Source organism: Mirounga angustirostris, unplaced genomic scaffold (genome assembly GCF_029215605.1).
Source record: "Mirounga angustirostris isolate CCGP_5_RB_7025 unplaced genomic scaffold, mMirAng1.0.hap1 SCAF_4, whole genome shotgun sequence".
Taxonomy (NCBI): domain Eukaryota; kingdom Metazoa; phylum Chordata; class Mammalia; order Carnivora; family Phocidae; genus Mirounga; species Mirounga angustirostris.
In genome coordinates this window covers 61,391,916-61,408,248 of record NW_026991712.1, presented here as the reverse complement: position 1 = coordinate 61,408,248, position 16,333 = coordinate 61,391,916, and the positions used below count along the sequence as shown (strand labels likewise).

Here is a 16,333-nt window from a genome sequence, read left to right as displayed (position 1 = left end):
GCCCAAGGAGAGCACAGAGGAAAAGGGAGCAGGGAGGAAGTGATACAAACCAGCAAAACCCCCGTGGAGCACAGGTGAGCTGCTGTATTTAGTTTCAAGCAACAGGGAAGGGGTATAGGTTTGAGAGAGGAGTTAAAGAAAGGCACTAAAGTGTACTCTGAGATTTCACAAAGTCTGACTTTAGAAGTACTGAGGATAAAATAGAAAGAAGGATATTGTACTCCTCCAGGTGTTATTTGTTCAAATAAAACAAACAAACATCTTTCTCAGATGCTAAGAAGAATGCTCCTCCCATTTCGGGAAAAGCTTCACTGCTGAGTATTTAACTATGGCTTACTTTGTTTAATACTTTTTAATATTTTTTTTCCTGGGCCTTAACACACAGAACTATTAGTTGCAGAATAATCTGATTAATCCTTTTGTCTCATTTGTGAAACTCCTAAGAATATCAATAATATAAAATATAATATAAAACTAATATTACATTTTAAAATTTGTTTAAATTTTATTTAAAACTAATATTACATTTCAAAATTTGTTTAAATTTTATTTAAAATTACCACTGATACAGTTTTAAGACAGGAGATTAACATGTCAAATGTAAAAGAGTCCACTCTCAGTTAAAATATGACAAAAGTTTTTTTCAAGAAATATGTGAGGATATTTAGTCTTTGTGGAAAGAGGGGAGGTAGGAGAATAATGGGGGAAGAGTTCAGGTGGGAAAGAAAAAGGGAGGTTAGAGATGTGAGGAAATGTTTAATTTTAGAGTGACTTTTCAAAAAAAAGGGAAAAAAATGACAACTTTTAAAATTACAAAATCCCAGCTTACTTTTTTGGTTTTCTGGAAGTAGAGTTCAGGAAAAGCATGAAACCAGTAAGCCAACTGGGCTATGTAGAAAAACTTCATTTGAAATCTGCACAAGAAAGGAAAAAAAATACCTTTTAAAGCATGATATTTTTAAAGAATAAAGTAAAAACCAACGCTGGAAATCAGGATGTACTAAGTAGCCACCTTCGTGTTATCATTTCAGGTCTCCCTGCAGTTCTCTGTGCACCTTTAACAACTCCCCAGCAGCCACTTCCCTGTCTCCCTAGAATATTCTCACCACCAGTTGATTCCTCTGGATTAAACAACAGATGCAAAGACATTATCTGCAGAACCCTGACAACCTGCACGCTGGCTGGGAGGAACCAGACCCCCTTGTCTATTAGTACATTAATACTGATTAGTATGTCATGCTAGCTACTGAAAACATAAGGAACATGACTTTGAGGGAATCACCTTACAGACCTTTAAGGTTTCATCAAAAGGAAAGCAGGAAGGGCAAAAAGATGGACACAAAACCGAAAGTGCCTAGATAAACGATCACCTGAAATTGGTATAATCCCAACTGAAAATCTCCCCTGGCTTTTTTCTTAGGGCAATATGGTAACTCTACCTGGTTGGAATACTGAGAGAGCCCCCAAATAAATGGAGGCAAACCAGGATTAGAAAGAGGAATACGGCATGGAAGTGTTCCCCAGGAGATAGAGCTCATCAGCCTAGAATCACTAGTCTCTTGACATCTCCAGTCTTCCTGCTTTCTCTTTGTTCTCCCTTCCCCTTTTCCTCCAGACTTCTAAAATTGAAAACACAAAACCAACTGGAAATAAATTTTTGGGGGGAGAGGGGAGATAGTCCCATATAAATATGATGTTTATAACCCTACTGCATAAAAGCTCGCTGAATTAATATCATTTTTAAAAGTCAGAATGACTCAGCAGCGTGGGTATTATTGCTGGACTTAAAACAAAGGTATGCATGGTCATGTTATTTCCTTTGTATCTTTTTCTCCAATTCTCAAATCACAATGCATTTACTGAATGCTGTCTAGGCGACAAACACCTACATATGGCCTGGCACACCGAAGGATATATAATATAAAGAGACAGTTCCTACTTGCTGTCAAGGTACACAGAGTCTTGGTGGGTATGGGCACAATACAAGACTTACATAAATGGAACAATTATAGAACATTCATGACAATGTAGAGATATTACCTAAAATATTATATACCAAAATGACAAATTCAGGAAAGCAAAAGACAATATAGGCTTACATAGCAAGGAAAAATAATATGGAATAGTCGTGCTAGAGCTGGGCTTGAAGAATGAGTAATTTAGCTGAATGTCTTTGCAACACTGAGCTTTTTTATAGGACTGTATAGAAACCTTGGGGGCTAGAAAGATAAAAAAGAGACAATCGCTACCCTGAAGTTTACAGTGTAAGAGAGTAAAAAAAGACTGGGGCACAGAAAAGGAGCAAAAAGTACAGTGAAGATGGAGAACTGATGAGAAAGGATGAGGGAGAAGGGAAACCAGAACTAAATTAAGATTGTTAAAATCAGTTTTCTCAAGCTAATGAACATGTTGGAAATATTAATTATACATAAAAAAAGAGCATGAGAATTTTTTTCTTATGGCAGAGGGACTGCCAACGACATACCTATTGTATGAATTTGCCAAAGTCCTAAAGAGAATGACAAGAATAGGTTCTGCTTAAAAGTGACACAACCATGGTCCTTAACTAAGAAAAGCCTGCTAAAATGACTTACGTCATCAGGTTATGGGGATAAGCCCTCCACAAGATAGTTGGGTCTGAGATGTAGTTTTCCTAAGGAAGAAGATATAAAAATTAGCCTACTGAGTATAATGCAAACTTCTTGGAAAATAAGACAGTATTTTCATTTCTTACACATTTATAATTTCCCAGATCAGGCACTCCAAAGAGCCCACTGAAGTTAAACTTTTTAGTTGTTTTAGTTATTTTTGATTCAGTTGAATTGCTTATTTTAGCAAATTGAAAATCACTATGAAAGATATGAAGTCAAATAAGCATAATTCCTGGTCTTCAAAATTCAATAATCCAATAGAGTAAAAAATACATGTATGTGAACAAACATAAAACAATCAAAAAACAGTAATGGTACATAACAGAGGCAACAACAGCTATGGGAGAGATGAATTTTGTCTTGGGTGATCAGAGAAGGATTTCGGGAAAGACGGAGCACCTGACAGGAGATGGAGGATTAAGGTGCTGCCAAGTTTTATAGGATGATGTCCACACACTAACCCAAATCTTTTTCTTGGATAACCAGATCTATTCAGTGAGAATTACTGCACATGTGTAAAAAACAAAAACAAAAAACCTCTCATGTGACTTATCTTTAGTAAGAGTATTTTCCTACTGAAATGTAACACGATTATGTTAAAAAAATTATTCAATAGATTTTAAGCGGAAATTACATATATTTATAAAGTATCATTAAAGCAGCAGCATAAAAGGGCATGAGCCCTGGAAAGACTGAGTTTTAATCTATTTCCAAAACTAACTATTGTACACTTTGCCTGTTTATTTATCTCTAACATGGCAATTAAAAAAAAAATTGTGTCCTAACAAACTAAAAAATATGTAAACTCTAGAGTGCTATAAATTCGGAGATTATTAATACTAATACTAATGTAAATACTACCTTCCCCCTCACTAGTTAGAATGATACAGTTAAAGGTTTTGATAGCTTTAACTGTAAAGTTACACAATATTTTAAGTTGCTTGGACACTACCCAGACTGTTTTTAAAAGAGGAAATGACTAGAAACATTACAACTCATATAACCCAGTAAAAGTTAGCACTGACTTTTTTCCCTTTTTGCTAATATAGAGATATCTGCAAATGACTACAGGATATAAAAATATTCAGACTGACTAAAAATGAGTAACACTTTCTGAAACATTAAACACAGTTTAGAATTTCTGCTGTATGAAAACTAATGAAAAAAGAGGCTTATCACTGAAACTTGATTTATACTAGTTCAACAGAAAAATTCCTAATCTTAGATAACAAGAATAGAGAAGGGATTTTCTAAGGTTTAGGCTTTGCTTATGAGCATTAAAAATAGGACATCATTTTCTGTTCTGGCTATATAACATAAATACTTTGAGAAATGAAAATTTAAGCATAGTATATACTTACAGATATTAGAATGAATGTGCCCCAAATACAAGAAAAAAGGTAGAATGCACTAAGCTGACCAGATTCATTAAACTTGCTGTGTTTCGTTTTGGAGAAGTGCATTCGCCTGTTAATTTTCTAAAAATAAAAACAACCATTAGTAATTAAAAAGATATTATAAAGCATATTTAATATGTGACTACCGTTAAGTATGGAGCACTAGTATTTTATAAAGTATAGATTTCTAAGATTGTATACTTACATCCAACACATACTCTTGAATTATGGCATGAATAATTATCGCCACTAGCATGTAGAAGAAAACTGTAGCCAAATCTTTGATACCATAGTAATAAAGGGATGCTGATTCAGTAGCTTGTTCTTCTGAAGGCCAAAAAGGAAGAACACACATACACAAAAATATACATAAGATTATAAAAACAGCACTAAGCACAACATAGTTATGGAAACAAACAAAAGAAGACTAACCTAATAAATAAGTTCTATAGAAACATTATAGGTGATTTGCTTTTGGACATCTTGAGTCTTAGGAGCAATGAAAATTGAAAACTACCCAGAAATCTAAGGCCTCAGAAATTACTTACAAAAGACTTGACACATGTTAGTTACAGCCATCAAAGACCAAAAAACAGGGAAGGGGAGGCCATACTCAGATCTTTGGGAAGACTCTAAAATTGATATTATCCCAGGTAGAGATTAGGTTACATCAAAGTTATACTTAGCCTATCTGTCTGTCTTAAATTTTCTACCTCTTTTCAAACTAGACACTTCATTATGATTCTGATAGAAAAACTGATTTAACCCCTATTTGAATGAGTTTTGACCTATCAGCACTATAGATAGAGCCAACTGCTACTTAAAATTGTTTTTAATCCTCGATATTGTTCTTTTTTTCAAAACAAATCTTAATCAAATACTTGTGAGTTGCTGTAAATTATTGTTCTCAAGCTTTATATTTATAGAAATTATTTGGGAAAAAAAGCACTATTGTTCTCTGGCATATTCAAATTTCAAAATAACTTTTTGATTCTGAGTGATCTGATAGATATCTAAGTCACTAAATCAAATATGGTTGACCCTTGAACAACACAGGTTTGAACTGCCTGGGTCCATTTACCTGCAGATTTTTTTCAAGAAATACTGCCAATGTACATTCTTGTCCTTATGATTTCAATAACATTTTCCTTTTTAAAATAACATTTTCTTTTCTCTAGTTTATTATAAGAATGCAGTATATCATACATATATAAAATATGTGTTAATCAACTGTTTATATTATTGGTGAGGCTTCTGGTCAACAGTAGGCTATTAGTAGTTAAGGTTTTGGGGACTCAAAAAATTGTACATAGATTTTTGATTGCACAGGGGTCAATGCCCCTAACCTCTGCATTATTTAAGGGTCAACTGCATTTATACAACTATATACCTAAAATAAACCCAATTCAATGTTATGTAATTGATCCTACATTCTAAATACAGAGCCAAATACTTGTCTGAATATGTTAATATTTTATTAACCAAATACCCTCAACCCATGCTGGTTAATTGTATCACTGTATTCAACTACAATCAACTTCCAATAACAGCTTGACTTTCACATTGCATAATTTAGAAATAAAACTTTTAGGGGTGCCTGGCTGGCTCATTTGGCAGAGCATGTGACTCTTGATCTCAGGGTCATGAGTTCAAGCCCCACACTGGGTGTGAAGCCTACTTAAAATTAAAAAAAAAAAAAAAAGAAATGAAACTTTTAAAAATAAAGCCTGAAAGTGTAGTTTGGATGCTACTGTAACTCCTAGAGCTTACGGACATTTAGAGGTAGAGCACAACAAAAACATGAAAATAAAATAGGCTTATAAGGATTGTTACTTTAGGTCTAAAGCATAATTCATAGGTCAGAAAAACTGAACCTAAATATTGTACCTTTAGAAACCTTGATTGAACGATAACACTTTAAACAAATATTCAATATCTATTCTTAGAATTTTCTTATGAAAAAGATCAGAGGGAATAGAAGGGAAAAAAAAAAGTTCTCCCATGGAAAATCAAGTCCATTTACAAAATACACAATAAACATTAAACACATAAAATCTGATTTTCATAGGGTGAAGTCAACAAAATACATCATTTCTCGCATTATAAAATCATCAAAATAACATTCAGTCTAATCATGAATGAAATCTATTAAAATTAAAGAATTTAGTATTCACCGTAATTTCCAAGTTTGTTCAGGTAAAACCTTCTACTTAAATAGAAAATTCTGAAAGAAAACTACCTACCTGTTGCAGGGAGGGTAACATTGTACTGAAGAGTAACAAAAATGATAGAAGCTTTTGCTGTTATCTAGAAAAAAAGAAAAAAAAAAGATCAAGTCAATTTGTGACCTTCTCCCAAATAGGTCAAGGGAGAAAACATTGTGAGTTCTGCCCCCAAATCTAAGAACCAAGGGCACCCTAGTTCTTGTGGCCCTGTGACAGGCACAACTGAATTCCTGATCATTCAGGGGTTGAGCTTGGGAGTGCTGCAGTTTAGATGAGTTTGTGAGTTTCTGTTAGTCCTAACTTTAAGATTTCAAAAGAGACACTCTGTAGTTTCAGTGATTCTCTACTCTAGACCTGTACAATGAACAAAGTTCCTATTAAAAAACACTGAAATGTAAATTAATAAAGGAAAGGAAGCACAGTTACCACCACTAAAAACTGATCAAGCTGGGGTCTGTGGTATGTGTATGTGTTTATCTCTCACACACCTGGGATAGTTAAGTCCTCAATATTTAACTGACCTGATTATTGGTAAAAGTGAAGTGGTCAGAACAGAAAAATGGAATGCTTACTCAGTATTTATAGGCACCAGGTAATGTGCTAGACAAGAATGGATAAAAAAGATGAATGATACAATCCCTGACCACTCGTAGCTCAGTTGGGTCAGGAAGATGGGTAAACAAATTGTTATAGTATTACAGAATCAGTGCCAACAGGTATTCAGGATAGACAATGAATTTTTTTTGTTGTTTTTTTCCTGGGGTGGGGAATAAGGCATATTCTGGAAAGGCTTCTCAGAGGATATGGTGTGGAACTGTCTCTTGTTGGAAAACGGAAGTTCTCTAGGCTCATAAAGGGGGATGAGGAGGGCAGCATAGGTAGAAGAACAGAAAGCACAAAGGTTAAATAGCGAACATGAGGCCCGGCACGATACACATCAGTAAGCGGTAGAAAAGCCTAGAAAACTTCTCAAGTGCTAGAAAGGGCCTTGTTTGTTAGACTAAATAGTTTAGATTTTATTTTGGCACAATTAGAGAATTAGGAAGTGGGGGAAGTTCATTTGTGCTTTTTAGAAAGATCATGGATGTACCTAGTAAGTGGTCTTTGAAGCCCCCTCAAATCCATTCTCCACGCTGCAACCAGAGTCATCTTCTGACCGTGTTAACACCTTTCCCCATGCCCACCCATCCCCTACCTCCACCCTGAAAATTCTTCACTGGATTCCCATGCTTTCTAGGATAAAGAACAAAATCTTTTTTTAAAGATTTTATTTATTCATTTATTTACTTACCTATTTATTAATTCACTTATTTAGAGAGCATGAGCAGGGGTGTGTAGGGAGGAGCACAGGGAGGGAGAGAATCCCAAGCAGACTCCCTGCTGAGCACAGAGCCCAATGCGGGGCTTGATCCCACAACCCTGAGATCATGACCTGAGCCAAAATCAAGAGTTGGACGCTCAACTGACTGAGCCACCCAGGTGCCTGAAGAACAAAATCTTTAATGTGGCCCATACAATAATCTATGATCCTTCCTCTCTGCCTCTCCAGCCTTACCTCAGACCACTGCCTCCTGGATTCCTCCCATCACAGGGTCTGTGCACATGCAGTTCTATCGGAAACCCTACTGAAAACTTTCCCCCTTCAGATCTCAGTTCAATCACACCTTTTCAAGGAAGCCTTTGTTAGATTATCTCAGAGATGATCTAACGTCCTTTGTTAGATTATCTCAGAGAATTGTGTTCCTTTCTTTCAAAACACATACTCTTGGTGTGATAATATTACTAATTTCTGTCACACACATTAGAAAGTAAGCTCCATAAGATCTGGGACCATGCCTGTTTCTTCACTGTATGTTTAGAGCCCAGCATGGGGCCTGACCCATGTTAGGTGATTGATCATCTCTGTTGATTAAATACTAAATAAAAAATAAACTGGAGTAGGTACACAAGTCAAATATAAGACTTCTGCAAGAGACCACATGAAAGATAATAAGGCCTGAACTAAGGCAGTGGTAGTGGGACAGAGACAGTACTTTTGGGGCAGAATAAGGCGTGGGGAGCGAGAGGGAAGAGTCAAAGATTATGTATGGATACTTACAGCTTGAACAAGTGAAAGTAATACTATTAATAAAATGTGGAATACAGGAGGGGCAGCAGCTTTTGGGGAAAAGAGAAAAAACTGAGTTTTAGACAGACTGATTTCTGTGAGATATGCAGGTGGAAAGACCAATAGGCAGATAAGCCTAAGACTTGAACTCTGCAGGGAGACCCTTGCTTAAAGACTTGGGAGTCTCTACTTATAGTAGATAGTTAAAGCTGTGGGGGTATTTAAATCATCTATGGAGAGTGCACAGTGTTTGCAGAGAAATAGGACAACAACAGAACCATGAAGGTGGCAGAGAAAAAGCTGGTGGCAAAATAAGAAGAAATGATCAGAGAGGCAGGAAGAGAATGAAGACAGCTAGATGCCCCCAAGGCCAAGGGGTAACATTTCAAAAAGGTGTGGTTAATAAAGTCAAAGTTTCAAAAGAGACTTGGCAGGAAAGGAGTACAATGAACTACATTTTAAGAAGCCATCAGGGGTCATAGCTTGAGTGATTCCAATGAAACAATGAGAGCAAAAATCATACCATAGACTGAAGAACACAGGAGAAACAAAGTGGTATCCAGTGATAGATGCCAGGTCAAGATTTATGTTTTTATGAGAGAGACTGAGCTTATGTGGGGGCAGTCAGGAAGGTGCCAGGGAAAAGGAAGAAATTAAACATTTAAGGAGACAATGGATAGAAAGATCTGGTAAGAAATGAAATGTAAGGATAGAGCTAGAAGTTAATCTTGAAGTTTTCTTCTTAGATGGGAAAGAAGGTAGCAATGGATGAGTCAGGTAAGTTCAAAAGGCAGGAAAAGTGAAGAAACACACATTTAGTAAACTCTTATTTTCCCTGTGGTGGAAAAAAAAGCAATGAGATCTGTTCAGCATGATTAGGGACTTGAATGAGTATTTATATCATTCCTATAGGGAAAGGAGCTGGCCAGAGAAAAGTAAAAAAGATCACTGGGTGTTATTGATGTCTGAGATTAGAAGCCTTTGATTTGTAATATAATCTATCAGCACAAGTTATGACTTTCTCTGGCAACCCTTAGCAATCCATGAATGGAAAAGCACAGAAAAAGCAGAGGGTGCAGTGGATTGATGGTTGGATATTTGCAGGGCTAATATGGAGAAAAGACCAAGAGGGAAGGGAGCTGAGGCCTGGGGTGAGTGTGGACAAGCAGTTAAAGTCTTCAGGAAGAAAGCAAAGCAATGAAGGGGCCAAGGCACCATAAAAGCTTATACTAGGTGGAGAGTTGGCACACGAGCAGCAGAATGAAGGAGGTGAAACATGTAGGTTGTGGCTGAGCTTTGCTATATTGGAATTCAGAATCTGGAAACAAGGCAGGCCTACGTGATAAAGTCCACGGTATGGCCACTAAAGTGAGTTGCTTAACCGTCGTAGATATGGAAAGGTCACTTGAATAGAAAAGGCCAGCAAGGGTTCTGGTATTATCATTTGGGTCATTCACATGAATGCACTAGAGCAGAATGATGGCGTGGGTTTCCAGGGCAATACTGCTTTTATGTGATTATTTTTAATAAAGTTGACTGATGACCAAATTTCATTTTTTGATATCTTTGTTTAGACTCCACATATATTAACACATACATACGTTCTCCACACACCTGTTTCTAGTTTAGAATATGACGTCACCACTATCATAGCTAAAAAAACTTCTCAAGAGTCCTTTACAAATGACAAGTAAAATTCTTCAGATAAATTTAATATCAAATACCAAAAGCAACAAAAATTAGATTATCTTTCTATGGTAGGCTTCCAAATAATTACAATCTGGCCTCCAGCTACTTTAGCATGTGTCATTAAAAGTAGAGCAAGAGGAAAAATACAAACTACATACCTCAAAAAGTTTACAGAAAAATCATGCTACTAGCTTTTCCAGGCCTCCTAAGCCTCACACCTCAGCAAGCATTGCTTTCACCTAATATTACAATCAATTAATAGTAAGGCAAATTAATTTGGAATAAAACATGCTGCAGAAATATATAATGTACTCAAAAGTAAACATAACTGAGTTTATGACAGTTTTGGACATTTATAACACTGCTTTCCATTTACAAGAATGAAACTTACTCAGATACATCTTGAACAGGTTCCACAAAGTCTAAGGCATTATCTAATTCTATGTTGTATGTAGTATCATGAATATCCTAATGTTTCCTTAATCAAGAGGTCACCAGTTTGGGCTTGATGTTTTTTTCTTGTTAAAATTATACCGTACTTGTCAGAGGAAGGTGTGATTTACTACATTGACTATATGCCCGAAAGATAAAGACAATTTCTGAATATCACATTTCACTTCCCCATCACCTTAAGCTTAAATAAAATTAAGTTCTTAATAAATGAGATGGAGGGGTGCCTGGGTGGCTCAGTTGGTTAAGCGACTGCCTTCGGCTCAGGTCATGATCCTGGAGTCCCGGGATCGAGTCTGCATCGGGCTCCCTGCTCAGCTGGGGCTCTACTTCTCCATCTGACCCTCTTCCCTCTCGTGCTCTCTCTCTCATTCTCTCTCTCAATTAAATAAATAACATCTTTAAAAAAAAAAAAATAAGTGAGATGGAAAGAAAATGTTAGCATTAAGGCATGTCATCCTTAAAAATACAATAAACCTCCAAAACAGTTCCAAGATAGCTGTAATTGTAAATGTTCTCCCAAATCTGCACGGCACAAACCACCTAGACTCCTGCAAAGAAGCTCCCTTCCAGAAGAAAATATTCCTCTTGGAAACCCCTAACTCCTCACTCCTTTTATCCTCACTTGGATTCCCAAACACCCTTCTATTTTTCAACTGTTCAAATTTTCCCAACTCAAATAGGAAGCCATTAACTAAAGATCATGATTTGCATTATGTAGACAGATACTGACTGTATTAAAACCATGATTTCAAAATTTACAAGGAATTCTTGGTAACATGAAGTTTCCCAGAAATTAAACTTAGATTTCTCCAAAACAGACTACTTTTTTTTAATTAACCTTTTTACATATAATCTCTTTAGATGCTAACCATGGGACCCTTCTCTCACCTAAAAATGCTGTCTTCTATTTTCAACTTTGATAAATATCTAATGAATAATAATAGCTACTATTTATGGCATGGCTCCTGTAAACCAAGCACTGAACTAAAGCCATGATACACATTAGTTAATTTAATTCTCCAAGTAACCCAATGAGCCCTGTTTTGCCGAAAGGAAACAAGTTCTGAGAAGTTAAAATGATCTGCCCTAGGTCACCCTGTGAGCAAGCTGCAGAGCCCTAACTTGAACACGGACCCCTTTAGCTACAGCATCTACACTTCTACAGTATATTTATATTGATTTTTCATTTTGGTTAGTAATACAGTATCTGTTATCACTTTGTCAATTTCTTCGTAAATCCTCTGACATTTTCTCAATATATTCACACAAAGGGCTTAACAGGTTCTACTGCAAAAACATCAACTTCTCTATTATTCTAACGCAAATACTGTAATTCTATAGTTATGTTAATTTTGAGGTTCAGCAGCAATTATTTTAAAAGTCAAATAGCTAAACTAATTTCGTCAATTTTTCCCTGATATGTAGATAACATGGTACAACTTGCACAAACTTCCTTCTTCTGTATATTACTTTAATGTTCTCTTTTGAACTAAAAACTTCTATTTAGATCTTTGTTGTGTTTACTTAGATTTATAAATTTTACAGATTTACATAGAAGCAAAAATCCACTCACTATTAAAAAAATCATTGACATGGGGTGCCTGGGTGGCTCTGTGGTTTAGAGTCTTTCAATTTTGGCTCAGGTCAAGATCTCAGGGTTGTGAGACTGAGCTTCGTGGTAGGCTCCATGTTCAGCAGAAGTCGGCTTGTCCCTCTCCCCCTGCTCCCCCCCCCCACTTAAACAGCCCCCACTTAAATAAATAAAAACTTAAAAAAAAGAAATCACTGCTACGTGAGGCAAGGTATAGGTGGTGAACTTCCACAGAAACGCGGTAAGAGACTATGAAAACTTTCACATAAAAGCAAAGTTATACCATTTCTAAGTGTCGGGATTTCTGATTAATATTCCATTTCACTCAAAGCACTGCAAATATACCCTGCAGGTAATTTTATTCTTAGATCCTATTTTTAAAGTCAGGAATTCTTACCATATGGAGATGGGTTATGAAAAGTTTTACAAAATTGAATATACTGTACATACAAAAGTATTACTTCTAATATCAAAACAGAAAGTATAAATACAAAATTCAGAGAGTACAAGTGTTTAGAATTGCATTTTTAATATGATACACTCATATAGTACTTTAAACAACCATCAGATGCAGTCACACCATATTATCTGATCCCTGTAACCTAACAATGACTGAGAATACCACAGGTGCTGTTATTTCCTTACACTGAAAAGCTGAGGCTTCGACTTAGGTCACCCAATAGGTAAGTAGCACAGGGCCAGCCTAAAAGCGTGGGACATACGTTAGTTTCCTTCTACCTTCCCTTCCACCATACCAACTACCTCCTTAGCTGTGGGCTAAGTGGAATAAATGACACTGTCAGGAATAAAAACATCTGTCTAAGAGGGGAGGGGGGTGGGAGGATGGGTTAGCCTGGTGGTGGGTATTGAGGAGGGCACATTCTGCATGGAGCACTGGGTGTTATGCACAAACAATGAATCATGGAACACTTCATCTAAAACTAATGATGTAATGTATGGGGATTAACATAAGAATAAAAAAAATAAATAAAATAATAAACAAACAAACAAACAAACAAAATCTGTCTAGATCCAGAAAAGCCTTTGAGAAGAGAAGCAAAAGTAGACAAAATGTTAACTTACCTAATAAGATTTTAAAACCCACGTGGAGTCCACCTAAAAATTTTATTCATCTTATTCATAAAAAAAGTATTCGGCTGTCACTGGCAGTCTCATTCTACCAGTTTTCCTCAAGAATTTTTAATGTCATTCATCCAACAAATATTTTTTAAGCACCTACTACGTCTCAGGTGCTATTCTGGGCACTGGAAACAGAGTAATAAAACCTCTAAGTTTCTGCCCTCTCTGAGGTTATATTTCATGAGGAGAGAGACAAACAATACAAAAGTAAAATAATCAGTGTATTTGATGGGGCATAGCGTCTATACAGAAAAATTTAAAAGGAAAAGAAGGAATGGCGTGTGTACTGAGGAGCGAGGGAAAGAAAACCGTAGGATGTTATATACACGTTCACCTTGCAAAGTTTATTACCCACATTCAACAGCTGTTAAATAAGTCATCAAAATACTAGATATGTGGGAAGAGAATTTACACACTCCTGACATTTCCATCCTCTCCTATTTCACGAAACAAAATCACTCGGCTTCTTGGCACTGCTGTTCAGAGCGAGATTTATGGATCAGACCTTGTTTCTCTAAGGGAAAAGCAAGAGCACGGCAAAAAGTTCGCGAAGTGGCAATAATACCAGTTTGGGAGAGAAGAATGAAAACAATCGGGTGTGCCTCAGTGTGCCGAACTCGTGGCGATCACTCGCTGCCCCGCGGCCACCGCCCTTCAAATAGGGAGCGGACGCCCGGCTCCGTCGGTTTCGCGTTCATCCCACACTCGGTCCTGCAGGGGCCCCCCGAGGCCTGGCCTCCACTAATCTCCAGCCCTCGCCGGCCCGACGCACTCGGCGCCCAGGGCCGGCCACCCCCCGCCTGCCCGGAGCCAGCTCGGCAGCGCAGGGGCCGCTCTCGCCGCCCGCCGGCCCCTCGCCGGCTGCCACGTAACCCTTCGCGGGAACCAGGAACTGCGCGGCGCGGCCGACGGGAGGGGACGGGACGGGGACGGGGAAGGGGGCGGGGGCTGGGTGTGCGCGGCGGCCAAGGGAGCGACGCGGCGGCCCCCCGCTCCTGCAGGCGGCGGCCAGGCCTGCCGGGGCTCGGCATCCCGAGGCCGGCGCGGGGCACGGCCGGGCAGGGCAGGCCTGTACCTAGGGGTCCGGGGGCCGGCAGCTCCCCCCGGTCCGGTCCCCCGCGGTCCGGGGCCGAGGGGCCGAGGCTGGCAGCCCGAGGAAGGGGCGGTGGGGCGGTTGGGGCGGTGGGGCGGTTGGGGCGCGGGGCGGACTCACCTCGAACATAAGCCCCAGCAGGAAGACCATCGCCACACAGGAGACGATGTCCGCGTGATTCTGCAGGATGAATTCGTGGCTCAGGACCGGGGGGCTCTTAGTGCTTTTCTTGCGAATCGCCATGGTGAAGCCACCGCCCGTGCCTGCAGGTGCTCCTCCCCGGCTCCGCTCTTTCCAGCTGCTCACCGACTAGCTGCCGCCGCCGCCTCCCCCTGACTGCTCCTCACAGCCCCGCCGCTGCCGGTCGCTGGGGCTTCACTTCCCATCCCACAGCCAGTACGCAGCCGCCGGGGCCGCCCGGAAAAAAAAAAAAAAGAAAAAGAAAAAAAAAGAAGGCAAGCCCACAGCGGGGGTGAGCATGCGCACCGGGGAGACGGGGCTCGCTCGTGCCGGGGTAGCCCCTGCGAGCCCACAGCGCCGCCTGGGGACCGGAGGCCGTCGACCCACGGCCCCTCCTGGGTAAGGAATAGGAGCGGCACGCCCACTGCTCCGCTTCAGGATGGAGGTTGGGAGTCGTTCGTTTGAGGCGCGAGCTTCCTGCGCCTAGTTAACAGGCTGACTCCGCGGCAGGTCGAGAATGGCCACGTGCTGTGGCGTGCGTGGCCGCAAGCATGACTTCCCGCCATCCTGGCCACTCTGGGCTTGGGTGTCAGTGCTTGCTTCTATATAGATTGTCGGTTCTTGTAAGCCAAAGCCACCACCACGGTAATCTAAACATAGGACTATACAGCCTAACTACACAAGGGTAAGATGCATTCTTCAGATTTATTTATTTATTTTTAAAAAGATTTTATTTATTTGACAGAGCGAGAGAGAGAGACAACCAGAGAGGGAACACAAGCAGGGGGAGCAGGAGAGGGAGAAGCAGGCTTCCCGCAGAGCAGGGAGCCCCACGGGCCTCGATCCCAGGACCCCGGGATCATGACCCGAGCTGAAGAGAGACGCTTTTTGACTGAGCCACCCAGGCTTCAGTTTTAGCATCTTAAAAATTAACTTCAGAGTTATTTTAAGCACTCCTGGGGACTAAAAACAACAACAACAACAAACCATTTGTTGAAAGCTTGAACTAGTTTATTTTTTCTTTTTTAAAAAGAATACTTCCTATTCCGTCCCACCTACCCATCCCCATCCCTCCCTGCCTCTCACTGAAGACCATCAGGATTAGTTTGGGTTTACTTGCTTGATACTTACTAACAACATTTCTTAGTAATCTAGAGAGATGGTAAAAAAGGTTTGTGGACTAGACAGATCTTCCTCTTTCATCTTTCTATCCAAACCAAGACTCCTTTGTCTTCTTTCTCTTAAATCGCACCACTCTTTACCCATTTGCCAAATCTAGAAACCAAAATCATCCTGGACTGATACCTTTCAGCATCCTTCCACGTCCAAACTATTATTACGCTCAGGTAATTCACGCTTCCTTTTCCCCCTTTCCACTGCCACAGCCTCAGGAGGAGACTTACCTTTTACCTACAAAATTACAACTTTGTTGAATTGTTGAGTGGTTTAAGATGATGGGTTTTTGAGTCAGAATTCTGCCACTTATTACCTGAATGACGGTGGGACAAATTACTTAATCTCTGAGACTCGATTTCCTCATTTATTTATGTATTCATTTATTCAAAAAATATTGAGCATCTACTCATATGCTAGGCACTGGGGATACAGAACTGAAGGAAAAATACAAATTAACCTGTTCTTAGGAGCTTTCATTCTAGAGAGGGGAGAGGATCTTTAAACAGGATTTAGAAAGTGAAACATGTTAAGTTGAGATGAGGGTCCTGGAGAAAAATAAACAAAGGGAATAGGGAAAGCACAGGGAAGTTACATTTGCCTGAAGACCTTAAAGGAGGCAAGGGACCAAGCT

At 39.3% G+C, this 16,333-nt stretch overlaps 2 protein-coding genes across 15 annotated transcripts in view; one reads left to right on the top strand and one right to left on the bottom strand.

Annotated features, from left to right (window-relative positions):
* TRAM1 (translocation associated membrane protein 1) overlaps positions 1–14,795 on the bottom strand; it is a 32,193-nt gene extending 17,398 nt beyond the window's left edge. The window contains exons 1-6 of one of the 3 annotated variants that reach the window (XM_045896410.3): positions 14,467–14,795; positions 6,292–6,355; positions 4,254–4,375; positions 4,013–4,129; positions 2,595–2,653; positions 830–914 (exon numbers count right to left, since the gene is read on the bottom strand). In XM_045896410.3, coding sequence (XP_045752366.1) covers positions 830–914; positions 2,595–2,653; positions 4,013–4,129; positions 4,254–4,375; positions 6,292–6,355; positions 14,467–14,589 — 570 coding nt within the window. In that variant the 5' untranslated portion in view covers positions 14,590–14,795. Of the gene's footprint in view, positions 1–829; positions 915–2,594; positions 2,654–4,012; positions 4,130–4,253; positions 4,376–6,291; positions 6,356–13,818; positions 14,020–14,466 lie in introns of those variants that run through there. The other 2 variants (XM_054512566.1, XM_045896411.3) reach the window with 2 other exon arrangements.
* Positions 14,787–16,333, top strand: part of XKR9 (XK related 9) — a 93,105-nt gene continuing 91,558 nt past the window's right edge. For 7 of the 12 annotated variants that reach the window (XR_010410649.1, XR_010410653.1, XR_010410652.1 and 4 more), the window contains exon 1: positions 14,787–14,925. The gene's annotated coding sequence lies outside the window, so the exon portion shown is untranslated. The other 5 variants (XM_064588225.1, XM_064588222.1, XM_064588221.1 and 2 more) reach the window with 2 other exon arrangements.